The sequence below is a fragment of the Heptranchias perlo genome, chromosome 6, assembly GCF_035084215.1.
Source record: "Heptranchias perlo isolate sHepPer1 chromosome 6, sHepPer1.hap1, whole genome shotgun sequence".
Taxonomy (NCBI): Eukaryota; Metazoa; Chordata; class Chondrichthyes; order Hexanchiformes; family Hexanchidae; genus Heptranchias; species Heptranchias perlo.
The window spans coordinates 3,726,249-3,748,420 of record NC_090330.1 but is presented as its reverse complement, the minus strand read 5'-3'; the positions used below and the strand labels follow the sequence as shown (position 1 = coordinate 3,748,420).

The following is a 22,172-nucleotide window of genomic DNA, read 5'->3' as shown; positions in this document are numbered from 1 at the left end:
TTCTGGCCTCTTGCGCATCCACGATCTCCTTCGCCCCACAATTGACGGCCGAACCTTCAGCTGCCTCGGCACTAAGCCCCGGAATTCCCTCCCTGAAACTCTCCGTCCCTCTCTCTCCTTCTTTAAGATGCTCCTTAAAACCTACCTCTTTGACCAAGCTTTTGGTCAGCTGTGCCAATATCTCCTTATGTGGTTTAGTGTCAAATTTTGTCTAATTACGCTCCTGTAAAGCGCCTTGGGACACTTTACGACGTTAAAGATGCTAATTTAACGCAAGTTGTTGTCATAAGTCACATCTAACCTGTCAGCCCTGTTACTCTGGCCCATGAAGTCTGGGCAACTCAGTTGTGCTTTTGCTCGTATTTCTTATTTTTTTTAATGGTTTGTCCTGTTCAAGTGTTATGAAGTTAGGCGAGCAATTAGCACTGTTGCCTCAATTTGGTGGATAAATCTTAAATCAGAACACCGAGTCTGTTAGTGTCAGGAACTTGAGATACCCGCAGATTGATGGGAAGGTGGATTTGTAGGTCCTGAATTTCCATGGGGATTCGCCCAATGTCCTGCCATTGCTCCAGCGGGAGATCGGTGGAAACCGCGGCAAAATGGCGCACACGGCTGCTTCTTAGCCGCTGTCGCTGTTGCTCGGAGAATTCTGCTGCCCGGGAAACTATGCAGGAATGTCACGGCTTGTATCAATGTGGCCTGTTTGGATTTTTGGTAAAGGCCAGAATGAGTGCAGTGGCCTCACTGTGGGGTGAGGTGGGGTGGGGAGTGGGTGGGTGGGTGGGTCGGTAGTGTTGCCAACTCCAGTTGGACATATCCCATGACCTCTCACCTCCAACCAACCCCCTCCCCCAACACACGCCCCCGCCATTGGTCACCCGACACGTCCATCCTCAAGGTGCCCCGCCTTCCCACGGCCAATCGGAAAGCAAGCTGACTCCTCATTCCCCGATTGGATGGTTCTTGACTGTCGGTCATAACAGCCTATTTTCCACCATGTCTGATATTTTTATAACTAAAACAAAAATGTTCAAAGAAAATGAAAAACCCCCCACAATTTTTATTTAATGCCTTTTATGATTTTCTCGCCCCGGGTGTTTTGCTCGCAGCAGTGTCCTGGAGTTTAATCTTTAATTCCTGGAGACTCCAGGGCAATCCTGGAGGGTTGGTGACCCTAGGGTGAAGAATGGTCTTTTGGGTCGAGGTACTGGAGAATGGAACATTACTCAAGAAGGGCCTCCAGGGGGAGGAGGGGCGAAAATTGGGGCCGGGGGGGGGGGTGGTTTGGGAGAAGAGAACAACTTTGGCAACTGGTTTCAACTCACCCTTGGATCTTTATGTTCCTGTCTCCCCCAGTTTTTTGTACTATGCCACGGACTCTTACAGCTCTCCCAGCTCTTGGTCTCTGGGTACATGAAGAGCATCATTTCGACCATCGAGAAACGATTTGGACTCTCCAGCCAGACTTCGGGGATGCTGTCCTCTCTAAATGAGGTAGGTTACAGAGGACACGTTATGAAACCGCTGGAATACGAATTAAGTCACATCTGTAATCTGCCCCGCTCGCGGGTGACAAAGGACAATAGCCCAGTGCGCAAATTGTCTGCCGCGTTTCCTGCATTACAACAGTGATCATACTTCAAGATAAAAAGTAGTTCATTGAGTGTAAAGCACTTTGGGACGTCCTGAGGTCGAGAAAGGTGCTATATAAATGCAAGTTCTTCCTTTCTTTTGACGCAAAATCTTTAATGGTTTTCAGAAGACGTTTAAAGTTAAACAGTTGTCCGAAGCACGCGCTTGAGGTGCTTTTACACAGGAGGAGTTCAGCAGATGCAGGTCTTCCCTCCCACCTCCTTAGCCTCAAGGTGCTTCACAGGAGAGTAAATCAAACAAAATTTGAGACCGAGCCGCATAAGGAGATATTAGGACAGGTGATCAAAAGCTTGGTCAAAGAGGTAGGTTTGAAGGAGAGTCTTAAAGGAGGAGAGAGAGGCGGAGAGGTTTAGGGAGGGAATTCCAGAGCTTAGGGCCTAGGCAGCTGAAGGCACGGCCGCCAATGGTGGAGCGATGAAAATTGGGGATGCGCAAGAGGCCAGAATTGGAGGCACAACACCAAGGCCCAGATTTTAAAGAGGAGGGAGTGAGGGAGGGGAGGGTATGGTGGGCGAGAGACACCCCATCCCCCCATCCCCCGAAGCGGGCGGCGAAACCCTGGGAGACCGGGGACACGGAGGCTTGGCCCATCCTCACGGTTTCCGCCAGGTGGGGGGGTGGGGGGGAGTTAAAATCGGGGCCCAAGCGTTAAAGGCAGAGGGTGGTGATCGAAGTCCTGAGATAGGAACTAAACAATAAACCATAACGTAAATACGCCTTCAAAAACCCTTGATTATTTAAGGTTCCAGCACCAGTGACTTCAGAGTCCACGAGTACAGCAGGTCCAATTAAAAGTAAATGAACAGAAAATCCCCACTCTGAGCAAAGATTAATAGAGTCTTTCAATTCACGGCCAAACAACCTTAATTATCACACATTTAGATCAGGGTGGCATTCTGTGTACTGGCAAGAGCTGCCAAACTAAGTAGGTCAGCATTGAAACAAGGTGCGGCAGGCAGTATCTCACTCTCTTTCTCCTCGAGAAGGTAGAGATTTGTACTGTGTCAGTCATGGGCTCAATGGTAGCACTCTCGCCTCTGAGTCAGAAGATTGTGGGTTCATGGTCCCCCTCCGTGAGACTTGAGCACAAAAATCTAGGCTGGCACTTCGGTGCAGTACTGAGGGAGTGCTGCACTGTCGGGAGGTGCCATCTTTGGATGAGATGTTAAACCGAGGCCCCGTCTGCCCTCTCAGGTGGCTGTAAAAGATCCCATGGCACCGTTTTGAAGACGATCTCCCCGGTGTCCTGGGGCCAATATTTATCCCTCAACCAACATCACTAAAAATACAGATTATCTGGTCATTATCACATTGTTGTTTGTGGGATCTTGCTGTGTGCAAATTGGCTGCTGCATTTCCTACATTACAACAGTGACTACACTTCAAAAAGTACTTCATCTTTGGCTCAGTGTGAATTTTGTTTGATAATCACTCCTGTGAAGACCCTTTGGGCTATTTTATTACGTTAAAGGCGCGATATAAATGCAAGTTGTTGTTGCTGCTGTTGAATGATACTGGGGCTTAGAGGGTTAATTTAAGGGGACAGGTTGCATAAACTTGGCTTATATTCCCTTGAGTGTAGAAGGTTGAGGGGTGATCTGATCGAGATGCTTAAAATGTTAAACGGATTTCCATAGGGTAGATACTGAGAAACTACTTCCTGCGGCCTGGGAATGAGGAACGAGGGAGCATGATCTTACAACTGGAGCCAGTACATTCAGGGGTGAAATCAGGAAACACTTCTTCACTCAAAGGGCAGTGGAAATCTGGAACTCTCACCCCCAAAAAGGCTGTGGATGTTGAGACAATTGGAGCTTTCAAGACTAAAATGGATGGATTTTTTTTTTTGTTGGGTAAGGGTATCGAGGGATATGGAACTCAGGTGGGTAAATGGAATTGAGGTTCCCAATCAGGCGTGATCTAATTGGTGTGGGCGGAGCTGGCCCGAGGGGCTGAATGGCCTCCTTTTGCTCCTAGCCTAGGCAGCGAGTGTCAGAGGCCGGTACCGCTGGGACGAGGATCATGGCCATGGATAATGTCCCGAGACCCACACCAGTAATTTGCAGCAAGGGTTACTGGGTAGCGAAGAGAAGTTAGAGTTAAGTTAGTTATTGATGGTTAGGGTTGACTCTTAACTGCCCTCTGAAGCGGTCCAGCAAGCCACTCCGTTATATCAAAGCATTACAAAGAAGGCGGCCCACCACCATCACCTTCTCAAGGGGCAACCAGGAACGGGCAATAAATGCCGGCCTTCCCAGCGACGCCCACATCCCCGAGAATGAACTTTTAAAAAAAATTAAAAGTTAAACACGAATCTGGAATTTACAGTCCACAGAACTCCATCGATGCAGAATCAATCGAGGTGTTGAAAAGGGAAATAGATACTTAGATGGGAGGAGAGGGTATTGAGGGATGTGAAGAATGCAAACCACTGAGCTGCCACGGCTAACAACAGCTCAATTGGCCAATTGATTCACTCGTTCCCCCTCCCAAGACAGGTGTATAAAGCTCTGGTTAGTTCGCATCTGGAGACTGTGTTCAGTTCTGGGCCCCGCAACTCAGGGAGGATATATTGACCTTGGAGGGGGTGCTGCAGATTTACCAGAATGATACCGGGGCTAAAAGAGTTAAATTACGAGGACAGGTTGCACAGACTAGGCTTGTATTCCCTTGAATGTAGAAGATTAAGGGGTGATCTAATCGAGGTGTTTAAGATGATTAAAGGATTTGATAGGGTCGATAGAGAGAAACTATTTCCTCTGGTGGGAGACTCCAGAACAAGGGGGCATAACCTTAAAATTAGAGCTGGGCCATTCAGGGGTGATGTCAGGAAGCACTTCTTCACACAAAGGGGAGTGGAAATCTGGAACTCTCTCCCCCAAAAAACTGTTGAGGCTGGGGGTCAATTGAAAATTTCAAAACTGAGATTGATAGATTTTTGTTGGGTAAAGATATTAAGGGTTACGGAACCAAAGCGGGTAAATGGGGTTAAGAGACTGACCAGACCATGATGTAATTGAATAGCTGGATGGGCTCAAGGGGCTGAATGGCCTACTTCTGTTCCTATAGCTGATGCTAAACCACCCTGCCAGGTAAGGTCAGCTAACTTAGAACAGGCCAGGAATGAAACCTGGAGCCTTTTGGCCCGTATTGTCCAGTGCTACACTGGGACCTGCCTTTACATACCAGGTCGTTAGTGGAGCTGAGATAGAGGAACAGATATGTAGGCAAATCTCAGAAAATTGTGGAAAATTGTGCAAATAATAGGGTAATAATAGTGGGGGATTTCAACTTCCCCAATATTAACTGGGATACTCAGAGTGTAAAAGGCTTAGAGGGTACAAAATTCTTAACGTGCATCCAGGAGAGCTTTTTGAGCCAGCATGTAGAAAGTCCTACAAGAGAGGGGGCGGTACTGGACCTAATTCTAGGGAATGTGGCCGGCCAAGTGGAAGAAGTGCTAGTAGGTGAGCACTTTGGTGACAGTGACCATAATTCGGTGAGATTTAAGGTGGTCATGGAAAAGGACAGGGAGGGGCCGGAAATAAAGGTTCTAAATTGGGGGAAGGCCGATTTTAATAGGATAAGGCAGGATCTGGCCAAAATGGACTGGGATCAGCTGCTTGTAGGAAAATCCGCATCGGAGCGATGGGAGTCTTTCAGAAGGGAGATTGAGACCATACAATGGCAACATGTTCCCGTAAAGGTCAAAGGTGGTTCCAAGAACTCCAGGGAACCTTGGATGTCAGGGGATATACGAGAATGGATTAGGAAAAAAAGGAGGGCTTTTGGCAGATACAAAAGGCTAAAGACGGAGGAAGCCCTAGAGGAGTACAAAAAGTGCAGGGGGATACTTAAAAAAGAAATTAGGAGATCAAGGAGGGGCCATGAAATAACACTGGCGAGCAAAATAAAGGAAAATCCTAAGATGTTTTATAAGTATATTAAGGGTAAGAGGATAACTAGGGAAAAAATAGGGCCCATTAGGGACAAAAATGGCAATCTGTGTGTGGAGCCGGAAGATGTAGGAGGGGTTCTAAATGAATTTTTTGCATCTGTTTTCACGATGGAGAAGGACGATGTAGACATAGAAATACGACAGGGGGACTGTGATATACTCGAACATATTAACATCGAGCAGGAGGAGGTATTGGCGGTTTTAGCAGGCCTAAAAATGGATAAATCCCCAGGCCCGGACGAAATGTATCCCAGGCTACTGTGTGAGGCAAAGGAGGAGATTGCGGGGCCTCTAACACATATATTCAGAACCTCTCTGGCCACAGGGGATGTGCCAGAGGACTGGAGAACCGCTAATGTAGTACCATTATTCAAGAAGGGGAGTAGGGAAAAACCGGGGAACTACAGGCCAGTGAGCCTAACATCAGTGGTAGGAAAATTATTGGAAAAAATTCTGAAGGACAAAATTAGTCTCCACTTGGAGAAGCAAGGATTAATCAGGCATAGTCAACATGGCTTTGTCAAGGGAAGATCATGTCTGACTAATTTGATTGAATTTTTTGAGGGGGTGACTAGGCGTGTGGATGAGGGTAACGCAGTGGATGTGGTATACATGGATTTCAGTAAGGCCTTCGATAAAGTCCCGCACAGGAGACTGGTCAAGAAGGTACGAGCCCATGGAATCCAGGGTGCCTTGGCACTTTGGATACAAAACTGGCTTAGTGGCAGAAGGCAGAGGGTGATGGTCGAAGGTTGTTTTTGTGACTGGAAGCCTGTGGCCAGTGGGGTACCACAGGGATCGGTGCTGGGTCCCTTGCTGTTTGTGGTCTACATTAACGACTTGGATATGAATGTAAAAGGTATGATCAGTAAGTTCGCTGATGATACAAAAATTGGTAGGGTGGTAAATAGCGAGGAGGATATCCTCAGTCTGCAGGACGATATAGATGGGTTGGTCAGATGGGCGGAACAGTGGCAAATGGAATTTAACCCGGAAAAGTGCGAGGTGATGCACTTTGGAGGGACTAACAAGGCAAGGGAATACACAATGAATGGGAGGACCCTAGGCAAGACAGAGGGTCAGAGGGATCTTGGTGTGCAAGTTCACAGATCCCTGAAGGCGGCGGAACAGGTAGATAAGGTGGTAAAGAAGGCATATGGGATACTTGCCTTTATTAGCCGAGGCATAGAATATAAGAGCAAGGAGGTTATGATGGAGCTGTATAAAACACTGGTTAGGCCACAGCTGGAGTACTGTGTGCAGCTCTGGTCGCCACACTACAGGAAGGATGTGATCGCTTTGGAGAGGGTGCAGAGGAGATTCACCAGGATGTTACCAGGGCTGGAGCGCTTCAGCTATGATGAGAGACTGGGAAGATTGGGTTTGTTTTCCTTGGAGCAGAGGAGGCTGAGGGGGGACATGATTGAGGTGTACAAAATTATGAGGGGCACAGATAGGATGGATACTAAGGAGCTTTTTCCCTTCGTTGAGGGTTCTATAACAAGGGGGCATAGATTCAAGGTAAAAGGCGGGAGGTTTAGAGGGGATTTGAGAAAGAACTTTTTCACCCAGAGGGTGGTTGGAGTCTGGAACTCACTGCCTGAAAGGGTTGTGGAGGCAGGAACCCTCATAACATTCAAGAAGCATTTGGATGAGCACTTGAAATGCCATAGCATACAAGGCTACGGACCAAATGCTGGAATATGGGATTCGATTAGACAGGGCTTGATGGCCGGCGCGGACACGATGGGCCGAAGGGCCATGCTGTACAACTCTGTGACTCTATGTTGCTAAACACTGCTAACACTGTATACAGATGGTAAAAGTGGAGGATGAATTCCTGGAGTGTGTACGAGATGGTTTTTTAGATCAGTACATTGAGGAGCCAACTAGGGAACAGGCTATCCTAGATTGGGTATTGTGCAATGAGAAGGGGTTAATTAATAATCTTGATGTGGGGGGTCCTTTAGGGAAGAGTGACCATAACATGATAGAATTCTTCATTAAGATGGAAAGTGAAGTAGTCCAATCCGAAACTAGGGTCCTAAATCTAAACACAGGAAACTACGGAGGTATGAGGAGTGAGTTGGCTATGATAGATTGGGCAGCTTCATTAAAAGGCATGACGGTGGATAGGCAATGGCTAACATTTAAGGAACGAATGCATGAATTGCAACAATTATACATTCCTTTCTGGTGCAAAAACACAAACGGAAAAGCGGCCCAACCATGGCTAACAAAAGAAATTAAGGATAGTATTAGATCCAAAGAGGAGTCATATAAAGTTCGGAAAAAGTAGCAAGTCTGAGGATTGCGGGCAGTTTAGAATTCAGCAAAAAAGGACCAAGAGATTGATTAAGAGGGGAAAAATAGAGTATGAGAGTAAACTTGCAAGGAACATAAAAGTGGACTGTAAAAGCTTCTACAAGTATGTAAAATGAAAAAGATTAGTGAAGACAAATGTAGGTCCCTTACTGTCAGAAACGGGAGAATTTATAATGGGGAACAAGGAAATGGCAGAGCAATTAAACAAATACTTTGGTTCTGTCTTCACGGAAGAGGACACAAATAACTTCCCAGAAATGCTAGGGATCCAAGGAACTAGTGAGAAGGAGGAATTAAAGGAAATTAGTATTTGTAAAAAAATAGTGCTGGAGAAATTAATGGGACTGAAAGCCGATAAATCCTCAGGACCTGATAATCTGCATCCCAGAGTACTAAAGGAGGTAGCCAGGGAAATAGTGGATGCATTAGTTGTCATGTTCCAAAATTCTATAGACTCTGGAACAGTTCCTACAGATTGGAGGGTGGCAAATGTAACCCCACTATTTAAAAAATGAGGGAGAGAGAAAACAGGGAATTACAGACCGGTTAGCCTAACATCAGTAGTGGAGAAAATGTTAGAGTCTATTATAAACGATGTGATAACAGGACATTTAGAAAGTACCAACGGGATTAGACAGTCAACATGGATTTATGAAAGGGAAATCATGTTTGACAAACCTACTGGAGTTTTTTGAGGATGTAACTGGTAGAACAGATAAGGGAGAACCAGTGGATGTGGTTTATTTGGATTTTCAGAAGGCCTTTGAAAAAGACCCACATAAGCGATTAGTGTGCAAAATTAAAGCACATGGGATTGGGGGTAATATACTGGCATGGATTGAAAATCGGTTAACAGACAGGAAACAGAGAGTAGGAATAAATGGGTCTTTTTCGGGGTGGCAGGCGGTGACTAATGGGGTACCGCAGGGATCAGTGCTTGGGCCCCAGCTATTCACAATATATATCAATGATTTGGATGAGGGGACCAAATATAATATTTCCAAGTTTGTTGACGACACAAAACTAGGTGGGAATGTGAGTTGTGAGGAGGATGCAAAGAGGCTTCAAGGCGATTTAGACAAGTTGAGTGAGTGGGCAAATACATGGCAGATGCAGTATAATGTGGATAAATGTGAAGTTATCCACTTTGGAAGGAAAAACAGAAAGGCAGAGTATTGTTTAAATGGCGATAGATTGGGAAATGTTGATGTACAAAGGGACCTGGGTGTCCTTGTACACCAGTCACTGAAAGCAAACATATGCAGGTGCAGCAAGCAGTTAGGAAGACAAATGATATGTTGGCCGTCATTGCAAGAAGATTTGAGTATAGGAGCAAGGATGTCTTACTGCAGTTATACAGGGCCTTGGTGAGACCACATCTGGAGTATTGTGTGCAGTTTTCGTCTCCTTACCTAAGAAAGGATATACTTACCATAGAGGGAGTGCAGCGAAGGTTCACCAGACTGATCCCTGGGATGGCAGGACTGTCGTATGAGGAGAGATTGGGTCGACTCGGCCTGTATTCACTCGAGTTTAGAAGAATGAGAGGGGATCTCATTGAAACATATAAAATTCTGACAGGGCTGGACAGACTGGATGCAGGGAGGATGTTTCCCCTGACTGGGGGGTCTAGAACGAGGGGTCAGAGTCTCAGGATACGGGGTAGGACATTTAGGACTGAGATGAGGAGAAATTTCTTCACTCAGAGGGTGGTGAACTTGTGGAATTCTCTACCACAGATAGCTGTGGAGGCCAAGTCACTGAAAATATTTAAGAAGGAGCTAGATAGATTTCTAGACACAAAAGGCATCAAGGGGTATGGGGAGAGAGCGGGAATATGGTATTGAGATATAGGATCAGCCATGATCATATTGAATGGCGGAGCAGGCTCGAAGGGCCGAATGGCCTGCTCCTGCTCCTATTTTCTATGTTTCTATGTTTCTATCTCCTGGACTGGTTTCAGTTACTTGAGGGGGTCGGAGAGAAATTTTCCACATTTTTTTCCCCCCTTATTGGCCCTGGGTCTGTCTTCTGGTTTGTTGCCTCTCCCAGGAGATTACATGGCTGCTGGGAGACTTTGGGAGTGTCCAGTCAGGGTATTTCAGGCACCATGAGTGTGGGACAGGCTTGACCACGGAATCAGAGAATCTTACAGCACAGGGAGAAGCCATTCGGCCCATCGTGCCTGTGCCGGCTCTTCCAATTAGTCCCACTCCCCCTGCCCTTTATAGAATCATGGAATGATTACAGCATGGAAGGAGGCCATTCGGCCCATCGTGCCTGTGCCGGCTCTTCCAATTAGTCCCATTCCCCCCGCCCTTTATAGAATTATTAGAATGGTTACAGCATGGAAGGAGGCCATTCCGCCCATCGAGTCCGTGCCAGCTCTTCGCAAGAGCAATCTCGCTCATCCAATAGCCCTGCAAACTCTCTCCCCTTCTATGTATTTATCCAATTCCCTTTTGAAAGCTATTATTGAATCTGCTTCCACCGCCCTTTCAGGCAGCACATTCCAGATCATCATAAGTCGATGGACCAGTTGGTCTTTTCCCGCCCGTTGTTTTTGGTTGGCTCGTATGATACTCATGCTTCACACAGATGCCCTATAGAGATGCTTCTGCTAATGCTGTCATTTCAGATTGGGAGCACCGTGTTTATAGTGTTTGTCAGTTACTTTGGCAGTCGAGTTCATCGACCTCGTTTAATTGGATGTGGAGGTATCGTGGTGAGTGTCGCTGCGTTCTTGATGGCAATTCCTCACTTCGTTATGGAGCTTTACGAGTACGATCACATCACGACAAGTGAGTATTTCCTCCCTTGAAACCTTTATTAGGGAGGAGCCAGTGGGAGATGGTCGCTGGGCACTTTTTCCTGTAAAAATAAAACAAAGGACTCACTGGACATTGAGTTACAACAAAAGTACAGCACAGAAACAGGCCATTCGGCCCAACTGGTCTATGCTGGTGTTTATGCTCCACACGAGCCCCCTTCCTCCCTACTTCATCTCACCCAATCAGCATATCCTTCTATTCCTTTCTCCCTCACGTGCTTATCTAGCTTCTCCTTAAATGTATCTATACTATTCGCCTCAACTACTCCTTGTGGGAGCGAGTTCCACATTCTCACCACTCTCTGGGTAAAGAAGTTTCTCCTGAATTCCCTATTGGATTTATTAGCGACTATTTTATACTTATGACCTCTAGTTTTGGACTCCCCCACAAGTGGAAACATCTCAACACCTACTCTATCAAACCCTTTCATAATCTTTAAGTAGATCCAATCAGTTCTGGTATCATCCTTGTGAATCTATTTTGCACCCTCTCCAGTGCCTCTATATTGTTTCTATAACACGAACAGAAATAGATTGAAGTAGACCATCAGACACGAGTTTTAAGGGTAGGGTTTTTGAGTTCGGGTTAGCTGGCCACCCTTGAATTTTACCCTCATTGTGGGTGAAAAATTGTGGGCAACGCACCTGCGATTTGCCAGTGGGTGTGTTCAGTGGACAAAGCAAGGACGTCATTGTGAAACTTTTATAAAACACTGCTTAGGCCTCGGTTGGAGGATTGTGTCCAATTCTGGGTACCGCACTTTAGGAAGGATGTCAAGGCCTTGCAGAGGCAGTGGAGATTTATCAGAATGGTACCAGAGATGAGAGACTTCGGTTACATGGAGAGACTGGAGAAGCTGGGGTTGGAGCAGAGACGGTTAAGGGAGATTTAATCGAGGTGTTCAAAATTATAAAGGGTTTTGAATGTTTCCAGTGGCAGGAGGGTCGGTAACCAAGGACACAGATTTAAGATAATTGGCAAAAGAACCAGAGGGGAGATGAGGAGAAGTTTTTTTACGCAGCGAGTTGTTATGATCTGGAATGCACTGGCTGAATGGGCGATGGAAGCAGATTCAATAGTAACTTTCAAAAGTCAATCGGATATAAACTTGAACAGGAAAGATTTGCAGGACTACAGGGAAAGAGCAGGGGGAGTGGGACTAATTGGACAGCTCTTTAAAGAGCCGGCATAGGCACGATGGGCCGAATGGCCTCTCTCGTGCTGTGAGTCTAAGTGTTCGCCAGCAGCACAAACTCAAAATTCTACCATTACATATTTTAATTCAATAAAGCTGGATTATTTTCTTGCAGATAACAACATGAATGTTGACAATACCTCGGACATCTGCCAAATGACAAGTTCAGCACAGGATCTAAACAGTGAGAGCTGCAGCGCAGACAACACCAACAGCGATCACAAAATGCTTTCCTTGCTGGTAGTTGGACAGCTCCTGCTGGGAATTGGCGGTGTCCCCATTCAGCCTTTCGGGATCTCCTATGTTGATGATTTTGCCAGTGACAGGAACTCGCCCTTGTATCTTGGTACGTAAAGAAAGCAATCATTCCTCCCATGTTCTCATTGGGTTGAGGATGAAGATATTTGGGCCCAGAGTTCTCCATTCTGTGAAGAAAGGAAGATTTGTGTTTATAGAAAGTCTTTCACCACCTCAGGACGTCCCAAAGCGCTTTACAGCCAATTAAGTACTTTTGAAGTGTAGTCACTGTTGTAATGTAGGAAACGCGGCGGCCAATTTATGCACAGCAAGATCCCACAAACAGCAATGAGGTAATAATCAGATCATCTGCTTTTGATGCAGGTTGAGGGATAAATATTGGCCAGGACACCGGGGAGAACTCCCCTGCTCTTCTTCAAAATAGTGCCACAGGATCTTTTACGTCCAACTGAGAGGGCAGACGGAGCCTCGGTTTAACGTCTCATCCAAAAGATGGTACCTCCGACAGTGCAGCACTCCCTCAGCACTGCACTGGGAGTGTCAGCCTGGATTATGGATTCTAGTCTCTGGAGTGGGGCTAGAACCCACGACCTTCTGACTCAGAGGCGGGGGTGTTGCCCACTGAGCCACGGCTGACACTGAGCCTCAATCTAAGGCTGAAAGAATTTGAGAGACAATGGGATAAATCAAGGCAGCAAAGAAGCAGACGCCAATGTTATAAGCTGGACAGCCCGGTGGTGAAGGATAGAACCCTCGAGCCTGGTCTTCAGTTGCTTCCAAGCCTTTATTTACAGAGATCCACATTACCCACAACCACAGCTCTCTGATACATGGATATAAGAGTTCCCAATTGATACCCACCATTGAATACAATTAACACGAATTGATATAAATCACATGGATAAAATTAACAACCAAGTTTAGGGTTTTAAAATCTCTCTTCTACAGTCTTTAGAATCCAAGCTTAACACCAGCCAATCGTCACTTCCTGACATATCTTGCTTTCTCTCTTACTCTTTTCAGTCTTTGGGGGTTGTGTGCTGTCTAGACCCTAGCCCTTCACCATGATTTATCAATATTTAAAGAAACAAAACTCATCTGTTTGTCTCTTTTGGTGAAAGACGGCCGGTTTCACCCCCTGACTGTTGTGTTTTTCTTCTGTAGGGATTTTGTTTGCGGTTAGCGTTCTCGGCCCAGGGTTTGGTTTCATGTTGGGGTCCGCTGTTCTCCGCTTCTATGTTGACGTCGATAAACTATCATCGGGTAAGTGTTTCAGTCGGAAGCTGCTGCCCCCCCGCATACCGTGGGCAATGATGCAAAAACGGGCGACATCGAATTGGCCGCCCATTGACTTCAACGCAAAGGAAAATCAGGGTGGTGTTTACTGGGTGGCAAATTCGACATCGCCCGATTTACACCATCAACCGAAGTTAAAATTACCCCCAGTGTATTGTCAAGGGAGTAGCAATCTAGGAACAGGAGGAGGCCATTCAGCCCCTCGAGCCTGTTTCGTCATTCAATTAGATCATGGCTGATCTGTATCTTAACTCCATCTACCCGCCTCAGTTCCGTAACCATTAATACCCTCGCCTATCAAAAATCTATCAATCTCAGTATTGAAATTTTCAATTGACCCCCAGCCTCAAAAGCTTTTTTGGGGGAGAGAGTTCCAGATTTGCACTCCCCTTTGTGTGAAGAAGTGCTTCCTGACATCACCCCTGAACGGCCTGGCTCTAATTTTAAGGTTATGCCCCCTTGTTCCGGACTCCCCCCACCAGAGGAAATAGTTTCTCTCTATCGCACCTGAAACTATCAACTCCTTTAATCATCTTAAACACCTCAATTAGATCGCCCCTCAATGCTCTAAACTCGAGGGATCACGAGCCTTGTCAATGCAACCTGTCCTTATAATTTAACCCTTTTAGCCCCGGGTATTTGAAGGGAATTTTTGAGCCCACCACCATTGCAGTGTCAGTGTCCAGCACCCTCATGACAGAGTGCATTATAGGTTTGTGGGACCTTTCCTTCAACTGAGGCAGGTACAGGGATCCAGGAGGGAGCACTGCAGGAGCCTCAGCCTCTGCAATTGTCCAATAGATACGAGGTTCTTGCAGCCCTTGTGGACGAGTGCAGGGACTGCAGGGAGGATGAGCAAACTGGCCAAGGCACTGTGGTTCAGGGGGCCATTCAAGTGGGGGGAGTTAAAAGGAATGTGGTTGTAGTAGGCGACAGTATAGTTAGAGGGATAGACACTGTTCTCTGCAGCCAAGAGCGAGAGTCCCAAAGGCTGTGTTGCCTACCCGGTGTCAGGGTTAAGGACATCTCCTCAGGGCTGGAGAGAAACTTGGAGTGGGAGGGGAAGGATCCAGTTGTCGTGGTCCACGTAGGTACCAACAACATAGGCAGGACGAAGAAAGAGGTTCTGCTGAGGGAGTTTGAGCAGCTAGGGACTAAATTAAAAAGCAGAACCACAAAAGTGATAATCTCCAGATTATTACCTGAGCCACGAGCAAATTGGCACAGGGTAAATCAGATCAGAGAGATGAATGCGTGGCTCAAAGATTGGTGTGGGAGAAGTGGGTTTTGATTCATGGGGCACTGGCACCAGTACTGGGGAAAGAGGGAGCTGTTCCGTTGGGATGGGCTTCACCTGAACCATGCTGGGACCAGTGTTCTGGCAAACCGAATAGCAAGGGCTGTAGAGAAGGCTTTAAATTAAATAGAGGTGGGGGAGGGCTCAGGTGGGGCGAAGTTTCGATTGATAAAGAGAAAAGACAATGAAGTAGTACAGGAAAGTGATGGGGGTAATGATAAACAGAGTGTGTCAGGAAGGGACAGAGCGTACAAACATAAGAGTGCACTAGCAAATGGGGCCGGGGTAGGAAAGAATGGTAAAAAGACAAAATTAAAGGTTTTTTATCTGAATGCTCGCAGCATTCGTGATAAGATAGATGAATCGACGGCACAAATGGAAACAAATGGGTTTGATCTCGTGGCCATTACAGAGACGTGGTTGCAAGGTGACCAAGCTCGGGAGCTAAATATTCAGGGTTATTTAACATTTTGGAAGGATAGGAAAAAAGGTAGAGGTGGTGGGGTAGCTCTGTTAATAAAGGATGAAATTGGTATAATAGTGAGAAATGATCTTGGCTCAGAAGATCAAGATGTCGAATCAATTTGGGTGGAGGTAAGAAATAGCAAGGGAAAGAAATCACTGGCGGGAGTAGTATCTAGTCCCCCTAACAGTAGCTACACTGTTGGGCAAAATATATATCAGGAAATAAGGGGGGCTTGTAAAAAAGGTAATGCAATAATCATGGGTGATTTTAACTTTGACATAGATTGGACAAATCAAATTGGCAAAAATAGCCCTGAGGAGGAGTTCATAGAGTGTATTAGGGACTGTTTCTTAGACCAATACGTCAGGGAACAGGCCATTTTGGATCTGGTAATGGGTAACGAAACAGGATTAATTAATGATCTCAAAGTAAAGGATCCCTTGGGAAGCAGTGATCATAACATGATCGAATTTCACATCCAGTTTGAGAGTGAGGATCTTGGGTCTGAAACTACTGTATTAAACTTAAATAAGGGCAATTATAAAGGAATGAGGGTGGAATTTGCTAAAGTGGACTGGGTAAACAGATTAGATGGTATAATGGTGGATAAATAGTGGCAAACATTTAAAAAGATATTTTATGACTCACAACAAAAATATATCCCTGTGAGGAGGAAAGACTCCACAAAAAGGGTGAACCAACCATGGCTAACTAATGAAGTCAAGGATGGTATCAGGTTAAAAGAAAAAGCATACAACATGGCAAAGATTACTGGTAAGCCCGAAGATTGGGAAAACTTTAAAAACCAGCAAAGGATGACTAAAAGAATAATAAAGAGGGAGAAAATAAATTGAGAGTAAACTAGCAAAAAATATAAAAACTGACAGTAAAAGCTTCTACAAATATATAAAAAGGAAGAGGGTAGCTAAAGTAAACATTGGTCCCTTAGAGGATGAGACTGGGGAAATAATAATGGAAAACAAGGAAATGGCAGAGGAATTGAACAGATATTTTGTATCTGTCTTCACAGTAGAAGACACTAATAACATACCAATAATAGTAGAAAATCAAGGGGCAAAAGGGAGGGAGGAACTAAAAACAATCACTATCACGAGAGAAAAAGTACTAGGTAAACTAATGGGTCTAAATTCTGACAAGTCCCCTAGACCTGATGGCTTGCATCCGAGGGTCTTAAAGGAAGTGGTTGCAGAGATAGTGGATGCATTGGTTGCAATCTTCCAGAATTCACTAAATTCCGGAAAGTTCCCGGTGAATTGGAAAACCGCAAACTCCCTGTTCAAGATGGGAGTGAGACAGAAAGCAGGTAACTATAGACCAGTCAGCCTAACATCTGTCATTGGGAAAATGCTAGAATCCATTATTAAGGAAGTAGTAGCAGGACATTTGAAGACTCATAATACAATCAAGGAGAGTTGACATGGTTTTATGAAGGGGAAATCATGTCTGACAAATACATTAGAGTTCTTTGAGGAAGTAACGGGCAGGGTGGATAAAGGGGAACCAATGGATGCAGTATATTTGGATTTCCAAAAGGCATTCGATAAGGTGCCACATAAAAGATTACTGCACAAGATAAGACCTCATGGTGTTGGGGGTAATATATACTGGCATGGATAGAGGATTGGCTAACTAACAGAAAACAAAGAGTCGGGATAAAAGGGTCATTTTCAAAATGGCTGTCTGTAACTAGTGGGGTGCCGCAGGGCTCAGTGCTGGGGCCTCAACTATTTACAATATATATCAATGACTTGGATGAAGGAACAGAGTGTCTTGTGGCCAAATTTGCTGATGATACAAAGATAGGTGGTAAAGCAAGTTGCGATGAGGACACAAAGTGTCTGCAAAGGGATATTGACAGGTTAAGTGAATGGGCAAAAATTTGGCAAATGGAATATAATGTGGGAAAATGTGAAGTCATCCACTTTGGGAGGAAAAATAAAAAAGCAAAATATTATTTGAATGGAGAAATACTACAAAATGCTGCAGTACAGAGGGATCTGGGTGTCCTCGTACATGAAACACAAAAAGTCAACATACAGGTGCAGCAGGTAATCTGGAAGGCAAACGGAATATTGGCCTTTATTTCTAGGGGGATGGAGTATAAAAGCAGGGAAGTCATGCTACAACTGTACAGGGTGCTGGTGAGACCACACCTGGAGTACTGCGTACAGTTCTGGTGCCCTTATTTAAGGAAGGACATACTTGCATTGGAGGCAGTTCAGAGAAGGTTCACTAGGTTGATTCCGGGTATGGAAGGGTTGTCTTATGAGGAAAGATTGAACAGGTTGGGTTTATACTCATTGGAGTTTAGAAGAAGGAGAGGAGATCTTATTGAAACATACCAGATTCTGAGGGGACTCGATAGGGTAGATGCTGAGAGGATGTTACCCCTCATGGGGGAATCTAAAACTAGGGGGCATAGTCTCAGAATAAGGGCTCGCCCATTTAAGATGGAAATGAGGAGGAATTTCATCTCCCAGAGGGTCGTGAATCTTTGGAATTCTTTACCCCAAAAAGCTGTGGAGGCTGAGTCACTGAATACATTCAAGATGTGGAGATGCCGGTGATGGACTGGGGTTGACAATTGTAAACAATTTTACAACACCAAGTTATAGTCCAGCAATTTTATTTTAAATTCACAAGCTTTCGGAGATTTTCTCCTTCCTCAGGTAAATGTTTCAAGATCTTGAAACATTTACCTGAGGAAGGAGAAAATCTCCGAAAGCTTGTGAATTTAAAATAAAATTGCTGGACTATAACTTGGTGTTGTAAAATTGAATACATTCAAGGCTGAGTTAGACAAATTTTTGATCAGCAAGGGAATCAAAGGATATGGGGAAAGGGCGGGAAAGTGGAGTTGAGGTAAAAATCATGATCTCATTAAATGGTGGAGCAGGCTCGAGGGGCCGAATGGCCTACTCCTGCTCCTATCTCTTATGGTCTTATTGTCTAACTGTTAATTAAAGAGGAGGAAGAGAGAGAGAAAAATTGAAGGAAGCGTTTCTAAAGTCAGCTAGTCAGATTAATCTGCCTTTTGATTCTATCCTTAGTGGTTGTGGCAGTGTTGGGTCAGCCAGTCACTGGCTTGTTTCATGAATGGAATAAGCCTTGAATTCCATCAGTGAATGGTTTCAGGGAGGGCGTAGGCTCTGTAATCCTTTTTTATATCGAAAGAACGAAAGAACTTGCATTTATATAGCATCTTTCATGACCTCAGCTCGTTCCAAAGTGCTTTACAGCCAAAGAAATACTTTTTGAAGTGTAGTCACTGTTGTAATGTCTGAAACACGGCAGCCAATTTGCGCACAGCAAGATCCCACAAACAACAGCGAGATAAAGACCAGATAATCTGTTTTAGGTGATGATTGAGGGATAAATGCCAGGCAGGACACAGGGGAGAACTCCCCTGCTCTTCTTTGAAAGGCACCTTGGGATCTTTTCGGTCCGTCTGAGAGGGCAGACTCGAGGGTGTCCTTGGTGTAATGTCTTTTTATGGAATGACGACTTTCCAGTTCTCTTCCCCTTGCTCTCCCAGAGACGAGGCTCGTACTAACCTTCCCACGACCGTTTAATGAGTGTCGGCAGTCTCCTGAAATGTTGGGGGCATCAGAGCAAACCCTCATCCTGCCCACACGTTCCAGCAGGTGTCACTGGCTGGGGATCAGCAGCAGGAAACCCAGGCCACTCCCTTGTCCAAGGGACACTGAGGCCCACTGTAATGACCCCCCCCGTTACAGTCCCCAAGTGAGATGAATTAACTCGGCACAGACCAGCGATCAGCCTTTCTGGCCTGTTTGGCTCCAAACAACCCTGGATGATGTATCTGCCAGCTGGCCCCATTGGGAAGCCCTTTTTTTTTGGTATTCTACTTTGTACTTTGTAATTTTACTTGGCCTGATATTTATTTGGATTCTCTCTGTTACAGAGGAGATTGCTTTGGAATTCGGGGACCCGCGTTGGGTGGGCGCCTGGTGGCTGGGATTTCTCATAGCGGCCAGCTGCGTTGCACTGTTCTCCATCCCCTACTTTTTCTTCCCAAGAGAGATGCCCAAGGAGGTAGGTGCATGGGCAGAGGTGTGAATCTGAAGGAATGGTCCCTCTCAACGAGTGACATTTTGTGGAGTTTATTTTTAAGTGAGAACCGTCACGATTGTAAACTAGAACTCGTGCCTCACAAGCTCCCGTCTCCGGTAAAACCACACTGAGACACACCATGGAACCCCATGGGCTATATTGGTACAATTCCCCAATAAGGTGCCTTAAACCCCAACCTCATGGGGTGATTTTCATACATACGAAAGTGACGGACAGGGAAAGACCCACTGGTCCACCTAACCTATCCCACAGATCTGTGATGCCTTGTGCACCACAATACAAACGCTCCCCACCCACCCAGAGCCATGGAATCTCCTCGGAGAGGCAAAAAGACAGAGATAAATCCAGGCCAATTAGGGGGAAAAATCTGGAAAATTCCTCTGCGGCCCCTTTTTTTAGGCGATCGCGACTAGTCCAGGCGATCACATTGGCCCTGATTTATATCGCAGGAGACCTAACTCTTGTACCAGGTGATCTCCGCCCCAGCCAGAATCCAGTCCAGCTCTCGCTTGAAGGAATTCGATGAATCAGTGTTCACCACTCAAGCATCCACTTGTTGGGTTATGCTTGAGAGACAAACTTGGAGCTGGTGCCTCTGTGCCAGGACTGAGCATTCTAGCTGCAGAGTCTTTCGCTTATAGACTTGTTCAAGGAAACGATGCTCAGAGACAAGACCTGCGATGATGTGAAGGCCGCAGGAGACCTCGAGTTACGGTTGCTGAGCTCAGTGGCAGGGTGGTCATCCCTCAATCTCCACCCCCAACCCCCCCCGACCCCCTCTCCTGGATCTCCCGAACTGCGTGTTACAATGGTATGCTACCCTCCGCTCCAGGCGTTTGCATTGTGCCTCTTCCAGGACATTTCCCCTTAGTTTGTATCAACTTCCCTCAGCTCAGCATTCCAAAGATTCACTGTCTCGAAGGTGAATGCTCCACGGCCTTCACTCGTGGACTGCCTGTCTAACTGCGTCTACAGAACAAGTATGATGCGGTTGTGAGACAGATAAGGTTTATCTGCCAGAACAAGCAAACAGCTTGTATCATGAAGGGCCTTGAAGATCTGACTTGATTTTGGTCAAGTTCCAGGCACTCCTTGATTTCACCAGTTTCCGCAGAAACTTTCTTATTAACCCCAAAATGGAGTCCGTAGAACCAGGTGGTCGCAGGACACTATCTCACGCAGCATGGCTTCTCGAACAGCATTCCGCGGGAAGTGCGCTGTGCCCGAGAGAAAGCAGCTGCCCCATTGTGATCCTCTGCATGGCCTGGGAGAGAACTCCAGGCCCGAGCTCTCCCCTCTCGCCACCACCCCAACAACCCCCCCACAACCCGCTCCACAAACCTCCTGGCTGGGTGGGGCCTTCAAAAAATGCTGGAGAAAGCTGTGTCCAGCTGCAGGCCGCTCCGGGCTGCTGAGATCGAGGCCTCCAGGCCGCGGCTGGAGAGCTGTGACCAGGAGGCCCTGAGCGCGTCCGCCTATCCTGTACGGGGGAGGTGGCTGTCTTCGGACTTTCCCCCCGCCATTCCCGCAGGCCCACAGCAGTCCGGGAGAAGGTCCTGTGCGTCGGTATTCCGGACTGGGAGTACACGTCCTCGGTCCCACCAGGTTTGGAGGGAGATCCAGGTAGAACTTCGGAGGCTGGTACATTGAGCCCGACCAGCCTTTCGAAGGGCTGAAGTGAGGACCAACATGGCGGGGGTTGGGGGAGAGATCCAGGCCAGGGAGATGGGCTGGACTCATCACCTCCTCCCTGAAAACTTAGACGCCCAATATTCTTGGGTTAACGCGTCCCCAAATTTAGGTGGTTCTCCGAGTGAAGGATGTTAAGGGTCAACACCGACCTCCCTCGCCTCCCGAGGACCTGGCAAAAGAGGCCGGATTAGCAGCTTGGGACAGGGAGCGCTCAAGTTCGACCTACAATGGCACAGGCACCTGCTGACCCCATGGTAATTAGATGCCCTCCAGTGCTGGCCCAGCATACTCCGGAGGGATCAACCCTGGAGCGCATCGGCCCCGGCATAAATGCGGGAATTGCGTTGCCGTTTTACGGGAGGGAGTGAATCTATTTAAGCACCGCCCTGCCTTGCCAGTTAACGCTGGCTGACCAGCCAATATTTCTGAAATCAAACTGAAATCGACAAGTGGGCGGAAATAGCACTGTTGGATTTAGGGCAAACCTTTCAATTTTTGATTCCCGGGATGCGGGCCTCGCTGGCGAGGCCGGCATTTATTGCCCCTTGAGAAGGTGGTGGTGAGCCGCCTTCTTGAACCGCTGCAGTCCGTGTGGTGAAGGTTCTCCCACAGTGCTGTTAGGAAGGGAGTTCCAGGATTTTGACCCAGCGACAATGAAGGAACGGCGATATATTTCCAAGTCGGGACGGTGTGTGACTGGGAGGGGAACGTGCAGGTGGTGTTGTTCCCATGCGCCTGCTGCCCTTGTCCTTCTGGGAGGTAGAGGTCGCGGGTTTGGGAGGTGCTGTCGAAGAAGTTGAATCCAGAGGAGTAACCATCGATGCGACTGATTGTAACGCTTGTTCTCTGTTTTTTCCAGGACTCCGATGAAAACAAAAGTGAAGGCAAATCGGAAAAACAACCAAACAAATTAAAATCCAAACAACAAGAGGACCTATTGCAGAACCTGTCACTGCTGCAGTTCCTTAAGAGTACGTTCCTCAGCGTCTCCCACTGGTCTATTGGGTATGGTCCCATAGAATCCTACAGCACAGAAGGAGGCTGTTCAGCCCATCATGCCTGTGCCGGCTCTTTGAAAGAGC

The 22,172-nt window shown here is 46.6% G+C and overlaps 1 protein-coding gene across 2 annotated transcripts in view; it reads left to right on the top strand.

Moving 5' to 3' along the window:
• The window catches only part of LOC137322684 (solute carrier organic anion transporter family member 2B1-like), a 90,544-nt gene that overhangs the window by 37,285 nt on the left and 31,087 nt on the right, over positions 1-22,172 (top strand). For both annotated transcript variants that reach the window (XM_067985620.1, XM_067985621.1), the window contains 6 exons: positions 1,360-1,497; positions 10,578-10,740; positions 12,081-12,311; positions 13,388-13,486; positions 19,229-19,359; positions 21,950-22,061. In XM_067985620.1, the coding sequence (XP_067841721.1) occupies positions 1,360-1,497; positions 10,578-10,740; positions 12,081-12,311; positions 13,388-13,486; positions 19,229-19,359; positions 21,950-22,061 (874 nt within the window). The remainder of the gene's footprint in view (positions 1-1,359; positions 1,498-10,577; positions 10,741-12,080; positions 12,312-13,387; positions 13,487-19,228; positions 19,360-21,949; positions 22,062-22,172) is intronic.